The sequence below is a fragment of the Quercus robur genome, chromosome 11 (assembly GCF_932294415.1).
Source record: "Quercus robur chromosome 11, dhQueRobu3.1, whole genome shotgun sequence".
Taxonomy (NCBI): Eukaryota; Viridiplantae; Streptophyta; class Magnoliopsida; order Fagales; family Fagaceae; genus Quercus; species Quercus robur.
The window spans coordinates 47,208,502-47,222,052 of record NC_065544.1 but is presented as its reverse complement, the minus strand read 5'-3'; the positions used below and the strand labels follow the sequence as shown (position 1 = coordinate 47,222,052).

At 38.6% G+C, this 13,551-nt stretch overlaps 2 protein-coding genes across 2 annotated transcripts; both read right to left on the bottom strand.

Moving 5' to 3' along the window:
• Positions 1-486: 486 nt before the first annotated feature.
• LOC126705133 (receptor-like protein EIX1) lies at positions 487-1,227 on the bottom strand. The gene has a single exon (XM_050404076.1). It carries the CDS (start codon positions 1,225-1,227, stop codon positions 487-489), a length of 741 nt encoding a protein of 246 aa, XP_050260033.1.
• A 42-nt stretch (positions 1,228-1,269) lies between these two features.
• Positions 1,270-2,329, bottom strand: LOC126705132 (receptor-like protein EIX2). Its single transcript, XM_050404075.1, has one exon. The coding sequence runs from the start codon at positions 2,263-2,265 to the stop codon at positions 1,270-1,272; it is 996 nt and encodes a 331-aa protein (XP_050260032.1). The 5' UTR covers positions 2,266-2,329.
• Between the last annotated feature and the right edge of the window lie 11,222 nt (positions 2,330-13,551).

Sequence of the window (13,551 nt, the reverse complement as noted above, 5' to 3'; positions counted from 1 at the left end):
TATCTCTTTCTCTTAAAAAGAATATATAAAATTAAAATTTAGATTACAACTGTACTTAACTATGCATAGTCATATATCCAAGTTAAAGTAAGTTCCTTTTGATTCAACTATAATATTCAATCTTCTATTTGAAATTAACCTTAATTTAGCTAGTATTATTCATCAATTTTTGTATTTACATCAAATTAGTCTTAATTTAATTAGTATTATATAATTTTATTTAATTAATGTTTACATATAAAAATGTCCCATATAAAATTTTTGTCTTAGGCCCCAAATTTTATTGGGACGGCCCTACTTCCAAGGAAGCTGTGCCAGAAAAGACACATGATGGAATAGTTCCAGATAAATTATTTGACGAAAGATTTTAATAATTCAAATATTTCAATTGGCACAACTGCATGGGAAATATTTCCACTGAATAAATTAGAACTTAATGAAAGAAATTCCAGGTTTTGTAAATTTTCACTAATCCATGCTGGTACGTTACCCAAGAGTGTTTTTTGCAAGATCCAAAACAGACAAGTCAGTGCAAGTCTTCAATGATAAAGGCACTTCTCCCGATAAACTATTGTACTCCAATTGCAATGTTTTAAGATGAATTAATTGGCCCATTGAGATGGGAATTTGTCTTGAAAGATTGTTATTAGCTAAGTTGAGAGTGACCAGATAGTATCCATATTTCCTACAATCTGGAATCTCTCCCGATAAATTATTTGAAGATAGATCCAAATAAGTGAGGGAGTTATTCATAGACAATATTCCACATAAGTTTGAAATATGTCCAAAAAATGAATTTCTAGCTAGAAACAATACCCTTAAGTTGGCGGAGAAGCGAGGCAGGGGACTCCAAAAGTTATTGCTAGTCAAATCAAGTTGTGAAAGTTGGAGTTGGGATGAAAAATCAGGCACATGTCCTTTGAGCTCGTTGAAAGACAGATTCATATACATGATCCTGGAAGAAAGGTTCCAAAACCAATCTGGCACGACATCTACAATTCCAGCATTAGAGATATCAATGGCAGAAAAACTCTTTTGTGATCGAAGCCACTGGGGAAATTTCGGGCCTAGTAGGCAAGACCTCAAACCTATGGTTTCAAGTTGAAAGGGTGGAATCCAGCTTGAACTCACTTCCAATGCCAACGAGTTTGAAGAAAGATCTAACACCCGCAAGCTACTGAATTTTAGCAAGTGAGCTTCTTTGATGCTACCCTCCATGCAATTCATAGCCACATCCAGGACAACCAGTTGCGAAAACTGTGCAAGACTTCATGCCAAGGATCCATTCAATCCATTGCTAGAAAGATACAATTCTCTCAGTGATGAAGATTTGTTAAGCTCACCTTGTTCTTGAAAAAGGCCTAAAGTTAACGGAATTGGACCTTTGAGGCCATTCTTCGAAAGATCAAGAGAGATGAGAGAAGCCAGGTTCCCAAAAGCATCTAGAATCACACCTTGAAACTGGCATCTTGAAAGATTAAGGTAAACAAGACTATAACCAATGTCAAACAACCAATTTGGTATTGTAGAACTGAAGTTATTAAACGAGAGATCGAGGAATTTAAGTGAAGTAAAATTCACATGATGCAAATTTTGAGAGAGCTTGGGAAGTTTGCAACAGAATAAACGCAACATTACCAGAGAAGGAAGCATATTTACTGCATCAAGCCAATCCTCTGCATTGCTAAGATCAACACCACCCAGATCAAGAACTTTCAAAGGGGAAAGACCATAAACCCAACTGAGGTTTTCAGCTCTTAAAGAAAAGCCATTTCCACTCAAATCCAGAGACTTCAAGTGCGAGAGGTTTCCAAGAGTACTTGGAATGGTTCCCCGAAAATTGGCATTAGACAGGTTGAGATATTCAATATATTTAAGAGAACCAATCAACTCTGGAATTGGAATCTGCTGGAAATCGTTGAGGCTTAAGTCTAGGTATCTCAAATATGGTAAGTCAAGCAGAGGACTTACCTCATGAGCTTGCAATATGTTGTAAGGGTCTCGACCATGGAGATCAAGGATGGTGACATGACCAGTTGCGTTGTCACATCCAACTCCTCTCCAATTGCAGCAATCTTCTTCTGCTGTCCATGAAGAGAAGGATTCTGAAGCACTCTTAAAGCCTTCTTTGAACTTGAGAAGAGCCTCTTGCTCCCTATCCATGCACGGTACCGCACCAGTCAAAGCCATTTCCATGCAGTGAAGCCCAATGAGATAAAACACCAGTATATGAATAAATTTACTTCCTCTGATCACCATGATCATGGTTGTGTTTGAGATTGCAAGCTATTGGTACAAAAGGAAATTAAGGTTTACAAAAGCAAGTCTTAAGTCTCAAGCGAGCCTGTGAATAGAGAATATATGACCAACTCTTTCTGCAGTTGCCTTTAGGTAAATGAAGTCTTAATGTAACTGTGCTCTTTTATCTTTAAAAATAATTATTTTTCTTGTTTAATTTTTTATTATTTTTATAAACAGTTATGGCAAAAGTTCTATCACGTATGGTGTGTAGAAACTTCCCTTTGGTAGAAAAATATGAAAAGTGAGTCTACAACGTGAAAGGAAAAAAAAAAAAAAAAAATTTAACCATGTCAATTATAATCTTATATAAGTTATAACCTCTTAGTTTACAAAATTCTTATTTACAGGTGATGGAATTTTTCTTTGATATTTTTGTGGTAGGATTATCACGGATGGATTATTGTCTAATTGTTCTAAATGTTATGACACATTTGGTATACTAAATGAAAGTTATGTTAAAAATATAAATTCATATAATCATATTATTGAAAATAAAAAGTATTGTAATAGAATAATTATTCCAATCATACGTTTAGTTGTAGAATTTGAATAAAAGCCTGTAATTATACTTCACAAATTAAAATAAAAATATCTTATTTATACAATTATATTTACACTTTTTGTGGGCTCAATTATTCTAAATTATGTTTGAATATTTTTAAGTTAACACCATTTGCTAATTTTCAAAGCAATAAGCATATCAAAAATTTAAAAAGAAAAAAGAAAAAAAATCATTTAAAATCTGGATTGCATATATATTTGGCAACTAAAATCATGGTAATGGAAATGTTTGTGCATTTAGGTATTGAAGATAGTGTGAAACTGGGTTTTTGATTTTCTTTAGAAAGGGTAATTATTTTTTAAGGATTTTTTTTTTTTAAAGTTTTAAACTTATTACATGCAGAGAATGAATTTATGTTTTTAAGATGTACGATTAACTTTTAAAGTTATTATGCACATTAAAAAATAACTTCTTATTCTTTTTTTCTTTAATGATTCAATAATTGAAGGAGAGGAATGTGTAAATCTTAAATATTTCCATTCAAAACACTAAGGGTGTGTTTGGATAGAACTTATTTTGCTGAAACTGAAAACTGAAAACTGAAAACACTGTAGCAAAATAATTTTTAAATGTGTGAATAGTACCGTGGGACCCATTTTTAATGAAAAAGTTGATAAAAAGTGTAATTTGTGGGTCCATGAACAGTGCATATCTGCACTGTTCACTGCAGAAAGTCAACATTTGCGGTTACTGTTCAATGAACAGTAACCGCATTACTCCAAAACAAAACGCGTGAAAAAAAAAAAAAAAACAGAAACGCAGCTTCAGCAAACGCAACGCCGGAACCAAACACACACTAAGGGTCCGTTCGGATACAGCTTATTTTGCTGAAACTGAAAACTAAAAACACTGTAGCAAAATAATTTTTAAATGTGTGAATAGTATCGTGAGACCCATTTTTAATGAATAAGTTGCTGAAAAGTGGAATTTGTGGATCCGTAAATAGTACACTGATGCATTGTTCACCGTGGAAAAATCAACAAATACGGGCTAAAAAAAAAAAAAAAGAGGAAAGCGCCGAAAATGAAAACGCAAATGCATAGACGTTGAAACCAAATGGGTACTAAGAGTTCCGATTAAACTAAAAGGCTCTTAGCAAAAAATAATTGTTATAACTTTTCTAAAAACTCAGTTTAATACCTATTCAAAAAAAAAAAAAAAAAACTCAGTTTAACGGAATAATTAGTTTTAAGGAATTACTAGTCACATAGTTGAAAATACAACCAATGATTGAATAGCTATCTACATAAATAACCATTTATTACTGGATTTATTTTTGTTTACAAAACATGCATGTCCATAAAAAATGAATTAATATTAAGCTAAAATTTACCGGAAATTATTTTCAAAGAATGAATGAACGATTGTTGAAAAGATGAAAGGTTCCTTTATCAGAAATTGAGAGGGTGTTTGGTAGGGGTGTTTAAATAACAGTTTTCAGTGTTTAAACATCTATACACGTATTTCCACAAAATTTTTTAACCCATACATATTTTCACAACACTTAAACAACGATACTAAAAATTCCTAACCAAACGGACCCTGAGTTATCATCAATACTAGAAAGTCTAGTCGTGAATTCAAAGTCTTCTATGAATTGATAAGTTTCTTCGAACAAACTTATCAATTATTAGTAGATGAAGTCTTTGCATAGAAATTTCTCCTAAATGTTACGTGGACTTGATGTTCATGCATGTTCATTGACAAGTTATATATATATTAGTATAAGGATAAAATTTAGCTACAAAATTAGATGTAGCTTAAGATTACAACCTTACTCAATATCATTAATATTACTATATATTTTGAAAATCTAATCATTGAATTGCATTTTTTTTTATGCTATATAGATGTCAAATTTTGTGTCAATTGGTTATTATTTACTATATGATCTATAATATTATATTTTATATATATATTAGTATAATACAATGAATAACAACCAGCAATTGTGGTGCAGCGGTGGGAATCTCTAAAAAAGAATCATCACTTTGATGCTGAACCAAGTGCCAAGAAGTCGATTCTTTTTTTTTAAAAAAAAAAAAAAAAAAAAAAAAAGTGCCAAGAAGTCAAATACTCAAATGATCGAGTCCCAACTTTCAACATTGCTTTTTTATTTTTTATTTATTTCCTATAGATAGGTCATAGGTAATTGAAGAACCAAGTGCCAAGAAGTCAAATGATCGAGTCCCAACTTTCAACATTGCATTTTTTCTTTTTACCTATAGATAGGTATCTCTATTGCATACATTGCTTTTTTTCTTTTTACCTATAGATAGGTATCTACATTGCATATGGTTTATCATGAGTCATTAAAATTTCATATTCATTTCCACCGTCAACAAGAGGATTGCATTCAAAGTTTTGCTTTTTTACTTTTTTGCACGCACCAACATAGGGATATTACGCATAATCAGGGGCGGATCCATGTTTAAGTCAGTGACCACCATGACTTGCCAAACTAACATATATATTTTAATCACCCTTGTCAAAGAATTATTTGAGTTCATAAAAAAATAAGAATAATACTATGTAAGGACACGATTCTCAAGCGGCCCAACGATGACGTTGGGCTCGCGCGTGATGGATTCCTCACAATAAATTTTGTAGAGAGTGGGCTTGAAAGGCTGGAGTTGGGTCACGGGACGTTAGTACAGGCCGGACATTAGACAAACCTAGACTGGAAAAGGCTTTAGTCCGGTTATCTAAGCCATTAACTTTATGGATTGAGGGATTGGGCTCCTCGGATCATGTCCGAGGAGCACTAATGTATTCTCCGGTTACCCGTCGATGGGTTATCCCTGGTGGAGCGTATATACTTTCCGGGCATTCTCATTCCTGGAGTCTTTCTTAGGAAGTGAGATGGATCCCCCCCCTTCACTTTGTTACCTTGCGTTTTCTTTTATACTAGCCTACGTTCATTATCCCCCGTCCACGTGTAGGGTCGACTTTTCTAGGACAGAGATTTGTCCCATCAGTCTAATCCCGAAATTGTGGGAGATGGTCCATAAAGCCTAAGAATCCGGCTCTGTTAGGTGCGGTGTCATGTCAATGAAGGGTATTAAGGACTATTTCCCTGAGATATTTTCTGATCTTTTAAGTTTGCTTGTATTCCACTTTCGTCAGTGGGATTCTGGGTCTTCCGAGGACTGAGCGGTCCTCGGACGTATCTTTGGGCCACATCGGGCTCACTATTTTTGGGCTTGGGCCTTGGCCTCCTTTAGTTTGGGGCCTGTGGACTCCCTATAAGCGAGCGAGCCGGGCCCATAAACTATTGGGCCCCACAATAGCCCCTCAAAACCCTGCTGTCCAACGTCTTGGTTGGAAAGGTGGGTTTTGGTAATACCGAGCCTTAACTGCGGCTCATTTAATTCGGCCCTTGATCAACGTTGGCGACTCTTCACCTTCATGAGGAATGCGTCGGTCTACAAGATATTTCCCTCGATTTACGCGTGATGCGCTTATTCCGTTTGGTTATCCGTAGCACGCCTTTAATATCTTCCTTTTACGAGACCTCCCCAACCTAACGGTTATTGATAGCGTGGGGGAATGAAACGGATGCACATTTATTCGCAGATTTCCTTGGGGATCAGAACGTGTTACGCACCCTCGTCTTACTCCCCTATATAAAGAGAGAGGACAAAAGGTGATTCTCTCATATCTGAATCCCTCAAGCCCTTCTCATAGTTCATTTCTTCCGTCTGGTTATTCCTTATCCAATAATACATCCTCCATAATAGTCAACCATGAATAAATCCTTCCTTTCTCAGAAACGCCATGTCCTAACAAAACTTGAGATGGCTCGGTCAGGGCAAGGATGGCGGAGACTCAAGATTTGCCTCCCCATTCTTTTAGCCAAAATCCGAAGCAGGGACTCGTCACACCTCACTTCCGGTGTGACTGAGTCGAAAACCTCCCTTGTCATCTCCATCCGCTCTCTCATGAGCATACCTAATATGGCTCCCCTTCTCCCTCTTTTGCTCCTTTTACTTTCTTTTCATTGCTTCCCTCTTCTTCTCCTCCTTCCTACTCATGTCCTCCATCTTCTTTTTCCCTTGCTTTCTTCAGCGACAAGAGTTTGCTGAAGTGTTTCCATGTGTTCCAATTCTTCTTCCTTCTCCTTCTTCTCTGTAAAAGGTTCTTATCCTGATATGAGCAGTACTGAGGCAAAGATTTCAGAGAGACTTTGAAGGCGCTTTCAGAAGACACCTGGCGGTTTACTTATCTGTATTACGGATGTTATTACTGCTTCGGCAGTTCATTTTTGTATAGGCTTGTGTAAGCCCTTCCTTGTACGTTGTAATAATAATTTTTTATATTAATAAAAGTTACTGTTATTCTATTTCGCATGTTCTGTTTATATGTTTTAATAAATTTGCAAGTTCTGCTCGGCACAGTAGTATAGCATTTGAACCAATGACAACTAAGGCCAAAATACTTGCTAATAAAAAGACGCCATAATAACTTTAACAAAATTATTATTCGACATAACAATCCGACCAGTGAGGAACGAGACTTACCTTAACATTAGTCGCGATGGGGACTAAGTGCTTGATAAGGTGTAAGAAGTAATTATCCGAGGACATGTCACCCTTTCAATGAGCAATTTCCTTAGGCTAACGATCATCGGTTCGTTACGCCATATTCTTAACACACTGGCCTTAACCTTTTCCAGTATTTAAGCCGAGAAACTTCTCCATCCGAGTAGTTGATTTCCCAAAAGGCCTGAGTCCGAGGACTTCGCACAGCCAGGGTTTTGTTTAGAACGTATACTTTTTCTTTTAGGTGCTCGGTTTCCCCATAGGCTTGAGTCTGAGGGCCATGCAAGTCCTAAGTTCTGTCCAAGACTTATAAGATATCTTTTTTATGTTCTTGGTTTCCCTCTAGGCTTGAGTCCGAGGACCATGCAAGTCCTAGGTTCTGTCCAAGACTTATAAGGTATCTTTTTCGTACTTGGTTTTCCCATAGGCTTGAGTCCGAGGACCATGCAAGTCCTAGGTTCTATCCAAGACTCTATGAGTTCAGATTCTCCCTTTCATAAGGCGTTTCCCAAGGCGCCGAATAGGGGTTGTCCTCGGCCACGGCCATTGCTCGGCGTGGGCCACAGTACCTGGGCCCTCACGCAAAGCGGGCCCGGGGCCACGAATCCACTTAGCCCATGAATTAAGAGATATTTCTGCAACTTCTGGCCACGTGGTACTCTCTGATGTCACAGTGACCGAGGTGCGCCTTTACGAGGCTCTTTAATCTTGTGGTTGCAGTTGATGTTGGAAGTTGAGCCAGAACTGTTTTGTCTGTAGCGTTCCTTGGGACGCCGCGTGAGTTGACTGCTATCACCTTGTCTTTTCAAATAAATGGGAGGGAGAGAAAGTTGTTTTATATACGCACAAATCCTTCAGATTTTCTCCCACATCACAGCTTCCATATCCGGAGCTCTCCTCCCTTAGCATAACATGTTTAAGGCAAGGGTTGGGAAGAAAGAACTTTCTCCGCCGTAGATGCACCCTGCCTTCATGAGACTCAGAATAGTACGGTATGGGCACAGGAAGCTTAAGTTCAGAAGAATACTTCATTTCGACCGAGGGGGAAGGGAATCTTTCCCTCTTTTAGTCAAAATCCGAAGCAGGTTCTGTCCATGCCAGAATTTTGGTGTGGCAGAAGAAAGATTTTCCGCCATCAGCGCCTCTGCTTTGCGGCAGGCGTATATTTAGAGAAAGCCCCTCAACCTCCAACTCCCTGCACCTTTCCTTCAACGGTGTCAGGCTCAAGTTGGGTCTCTTTAGCTGTTTGAGTTGTGGGCATGTGAAAGCATTGAGGAAGAACAAGGTCTGGGGGCTGTAGCCAACCTCTCCTCTGACCTACTCCCTCAGCTTCATTTTATTCTCTTGTATCTTCCTTTCTTTTCGGTTATGTAATGAGCTTTGATGCAAACTGATTCCAGCTTTTCATTGTAGGTTGTACTATTTCTTTATTTTAGTGATAATGGAAATTTCTTTACTTGTTTTGGAAACTGTTCCTTTGACTACACTACTTTGTGAGTGAGTGTTCCCCATACGTGCGTTTCTTTTAGAATATTTAGAGCACAATAGCTTGAAACATAATCTAACTAACTCCAGTTTATCAATACGACCAGGCATTATATCGATAATTCATAATAAATCAAACTTTAGGGAACTAACCAGGATAACAGTTGAATATTCTGTGATAAGCGCGCGAACACCGTCTAAGGCTGATAATCTCTAAATAATCCATCCGAGCAATCGACTGGGAAGTAGGGAACACCGATGGTGCTTTTGCGTACTTGGTTTCCCCATAGGCTTGGGTCCGAGGACCATGCAAGGCCTTGGTTCTGTCCAAAACTTATAAGATCTCTTTTTTGTACTTGGTTTCCCCAAAGGCTTGGGTCCGAGGACCATGCAAGGCCTTGGTTCTGTCCAAAACTTATAAGATCTCTTTTTTGTACTTGGTTTCCCCATAGGCTTGGGTCCGAGGACCATGCAAGGCCTTGGTTCTATCCAAAACTTATAAGATCTCTTTTTTGTACTTGGTTTCCCCATAGGCTTGGGTCCGAGGACCATGCAAGGCCTTGGTTCTGTCCAAAACTTTTAAGGTCTCTTTTTTTGTACTTGGTTTCCCCATAGGCTTGGGTCCGAGGACCATGCAAGGCCTTGGTTTTGTCCAAAACTTATAAGATCTCTTTTTTGTACTTGGTTTCCCCATAGGCTTGGGTCCGAGGACCATGCAAGGCCTTGGTTCTGTCCAAAACTTATAAGATCTCTTTTTTGTACTTGGTTTCCCCATAGGCTTGGGTCCGAGGACCATGCAAGGCCTTGGTTTTGTCCAAAACTTATAAGATCTCTTTTTTGTACTTGGTTTCCCCATAGGCTTGGGTCCGAGGACCATGCAAGGCCTTGGTTCTGTCCAAAACTTATAAGATCTCTTTTTTGTACTTGGTTTCCCCATAGGCTTGGGTCCGAGGACCATGCAAGGCCTTGGTTCTGTCCAAAACTTGTGAGATATCTTGTTTGTACTTGGTTTCCCCATAGGCTTGGGTCTGAGGACCATGCAAGGCCTTGGTTCTGTCCAAAACTTATAAGATCTCTTTTTTGTACTTGGTTTCCCCATAGGCTTGGGTCCGAGGACCATGCAAGGCCTTGGTTCTGTCCAAAACTTATAAGATCTCTTTTTTGTACTTGGTTTCCCCATAGGCTTGGGTCCGAGGACCATGCAAGGCCTTGGTTCTGTCCAAAACTTATAAGATCTCTTTTTTGTACTTGGTTTCCCCATAGGCTTGGGTCCGAGGACCATGCAAGGCCTTGGTTCTGTCCAAAACTTGTGAGATATCTTGTTTGTACTTGGTTTCCCCATAGGCTTGGGTCCGAGGACCATGCAAGGCCTTGGTTCTGTCCAAAACTTTTAAGATCTCTTTTTTGTACTTGGTTTCCCCATAGGCTTGGGTCCGAGGACCATGCAAGGCCTTGGTTCTGTCCAAAACTTGTGAGATATCTTGTTTGTACTTGGTTTCCCCATAGGCTTGGGTCTGAGGACCATGCAAGGCCTTGGTTCTATCCAAAACTTTTAAGATCTCTTTTTTGTACTTGGTTTCCCCATAGGCTTGGGTCCGAGGACCATGCAAGGCCTTGGTTCTGTCCAAAACTTGTGAGATATCTTGTTTGTACTTGGTTTCCCCATAGGCTTGGGTCTGAGGACCATGCAAGGCCTTGGTTCTGTCCAAAACTTTTAAGATCTCTTTTTTGTACTTGGTTTCCCCATAGGCTTGGGTCCGAGGACCATGCAAGGCCTTGGTTCTGTCCAAAACTTGTGAGATATCTTGTTTGTACTTGGTTTCCCCATAGGCTTGGGTCTGAGGACCATGCAAGGCCTTGGTTCTGTCCAAAACTTTTAAGATCTTTTTTTTTGTACTTGGTTTCCCCATAGGCTTGGGTCCGAGAACCATGCAAGGCCTTGGTTCTGTCCAAAACTTGTGAGATATCTTGTTTGTACTTGGTTTCCCCATAGGCTTGGGTCTGAGGACCATGCAAGGCCTTGGTTCTGTCCAAAACTTTTAAGATCTCTTTTTTGTACTTGGTTTCCCCATAGGCTTGGGTCTGAGGACCATGCAAGGCCTTGGTTCTGTCCAAAACTTATAAGATCTCTTTTTTGTTAAGTAGTCTTTTCTCTATACTGATTTATTTTTCGAAGGTTGGCCCCTAGGCCAGGGAGGGAGGAGTTGGCTCGAGGCCGGAAGCCCCTAGAGCTGCCCGCTCCGTTAGCAGTGCAAGGCGTAGCCCCTAGCAGAGGCTTATGGCGGAGCAACAACTGTACGTCTCCGGAGATAAAAAAAAAAAAACCTCGTGAATCTCTGCTTGCTGGAGAGCTGACTCATGCGCCACCCGTGCCAACGCGCAAGCCTCCCCACAGACGGTGCCAATTGTAAGGACACGATTCTCAAGCGGCCCAACGATGACGTTGGGCTCGCGCGTGATGGATTCCTCACAATAAATTTTGTAGAGAGTGGGCTTGAAAGGCTGGAGTTGGGTCACGGGACGTTAGTACAGGCCGGACATTAGACAAACCTAGACTGGAAAAGGCTTTAGTCCGGTTATCTAAGCCATTAACTTTATGGATTGAGGGATTGGGCTCCTCGGATCATGTCCGAGGAGCACTAATGTATTCTCCGGTTACCCGTCGATGGGTTATCCCTAGTGGAGCGTATATACTTTCCGGGCATTCTCATTCCTGGAGTCTTTCTTAGGAAGTGAGATGGATCCCCCCCTTCACTTTGTTACCTTGCGTTTTCTTTTATACTAGCCTACGTTCATTATCCCCCGTCCACGTGTAGGGTCGACTTTTCCAGGACAGAGATTTGTCCCATCAGTCTAATCCCTAAATTGTGGGAGATGGTCCATAAAGCCTAAGAATCTGGCTCTGTTAGGTGCGGTGTCATGTCAATGAAGGGTATTAAGGACTATTTCCCTGAGATATTTTCTGATCTTTTAAGTTTGCTTGTATTCCACTTTCATCAGTGGGATTCTGGGTCTTCCGAGGACTGAGCGGTCCTCGGACGTATCTTTGGGCCACATCGGGCTCACTATTTTTGGGCTTGGGCCTTGGCCTCCTTTAGTTTGGGGCCTGTGGACTCTCTATAAGCGAGCGAGCCGGGCCCATAAACTATTGGGCCCCACATACTATATTCACAATATTTTCTCCATAATTTCACTAAAAGGAGACTAAACAAAAGAACATCAAGTGAACAAATTTTCAACAAAAAACTATACAAAAACAAAAAATAAAAATCTCTAATAATTCAAATTTGCAACTCGTTCAACTTATTACTTAAAAATAATCTCTAATTTTCATTTTTCCTTAAAAAATGTATTGAGTAATACTGTAGTCGTGAGTTCTCCTTAGTAGTATCAATAGTAAAATATGGTCACTTTGGCTTTGCAGTTGTAATAATTTTGCTCTCCTTAGAAACTCGACTCGAAGTTGTACCAAATGTCACATCTCTCTCTCTCTCACCATTCTTAATTCCCATTTTATCTCTTTTCAATCCCTTTTTTCTTTTTCTTTTTGTTATTAGAAAGAAATTGTAATACTTTAAGTATTTGCGTTTTTTTTTTTTTTTTTGGGTGACGTTGATATATTCAAGTTATCTCTTTATTATATTTTGTATAATTTAAGTTTTTTAGTTACCACCCTTAAACAAATTCCTAAAACCATCACTGTGCATAAATTATAAAATCCAAACCGCCCTAATTGATCAGACTATATATAAACCAAGTGACCAATATGTAAGCGGGTTTGATTGATTAATTAGAATACTCATGCAATTAAATTGGTAAAACCCACTAAATCCCAACATTGTTTTTGTAACCTGTGCAACCTAGATGGGTTGTTTTCATCAAGCAGATTTACCCACTGAATTCCAACATTGTTTTTATAACCTGTGCAACCTAGATGGGTTGTTTTCATCAAGCAGATTTTGTAGTTAGGAAGAAAATTACATGCAAAGGTCTATGATAGTGTCTTTTTCTACTTCCTTGCTATTTAAAATGAGACAATTTCGTAAATTTGCTAGAGATACCAACTTAAAGGGAGTCAAAAGTGATTTGCATTTGTGAAATTATGATTTTGATTAGGTGGCTAATTAATTTCTAAACTTAATTTTAATTAGCTATTTAGGGATATGCATATTTTTCAATTTACATATTTATTTTATTTTATGTTTTATATATCAAAATTATTATTATAGCGATATAATTATGTACTTTTTATTTGACCCTATGGTTCAATCGGTGACCCATTGATTGAACTAGAGAACTAATAACCCAACTCTAAGATTAGGTTCATGTCTAGTTCAAGTTTAATGACTATGCTATCACCTTTCTCTAGGGGTTTAGCTCGCGTTAAGTGCTCCTGTGGACTAAGTCACATGCTGATTTTGTATCCTGTATAATGTATAGAAGCATTTTGAAAGAATTCATTTTTTTTGGATGCATTGGGATATTGATACCGGGACACATGTTCAAAACTAGATACGTGTTCACATCCTAACATGTCCAGTGTAATTGATGCATGGGACACAAATGCACAATCCCAATCCCATTTTTTTAAACATTAATATTCTTTTTAAAAAAAAAAAATGTAAAAAACGTAATTTCATTCAAACGAGAACAGAAAAAGTA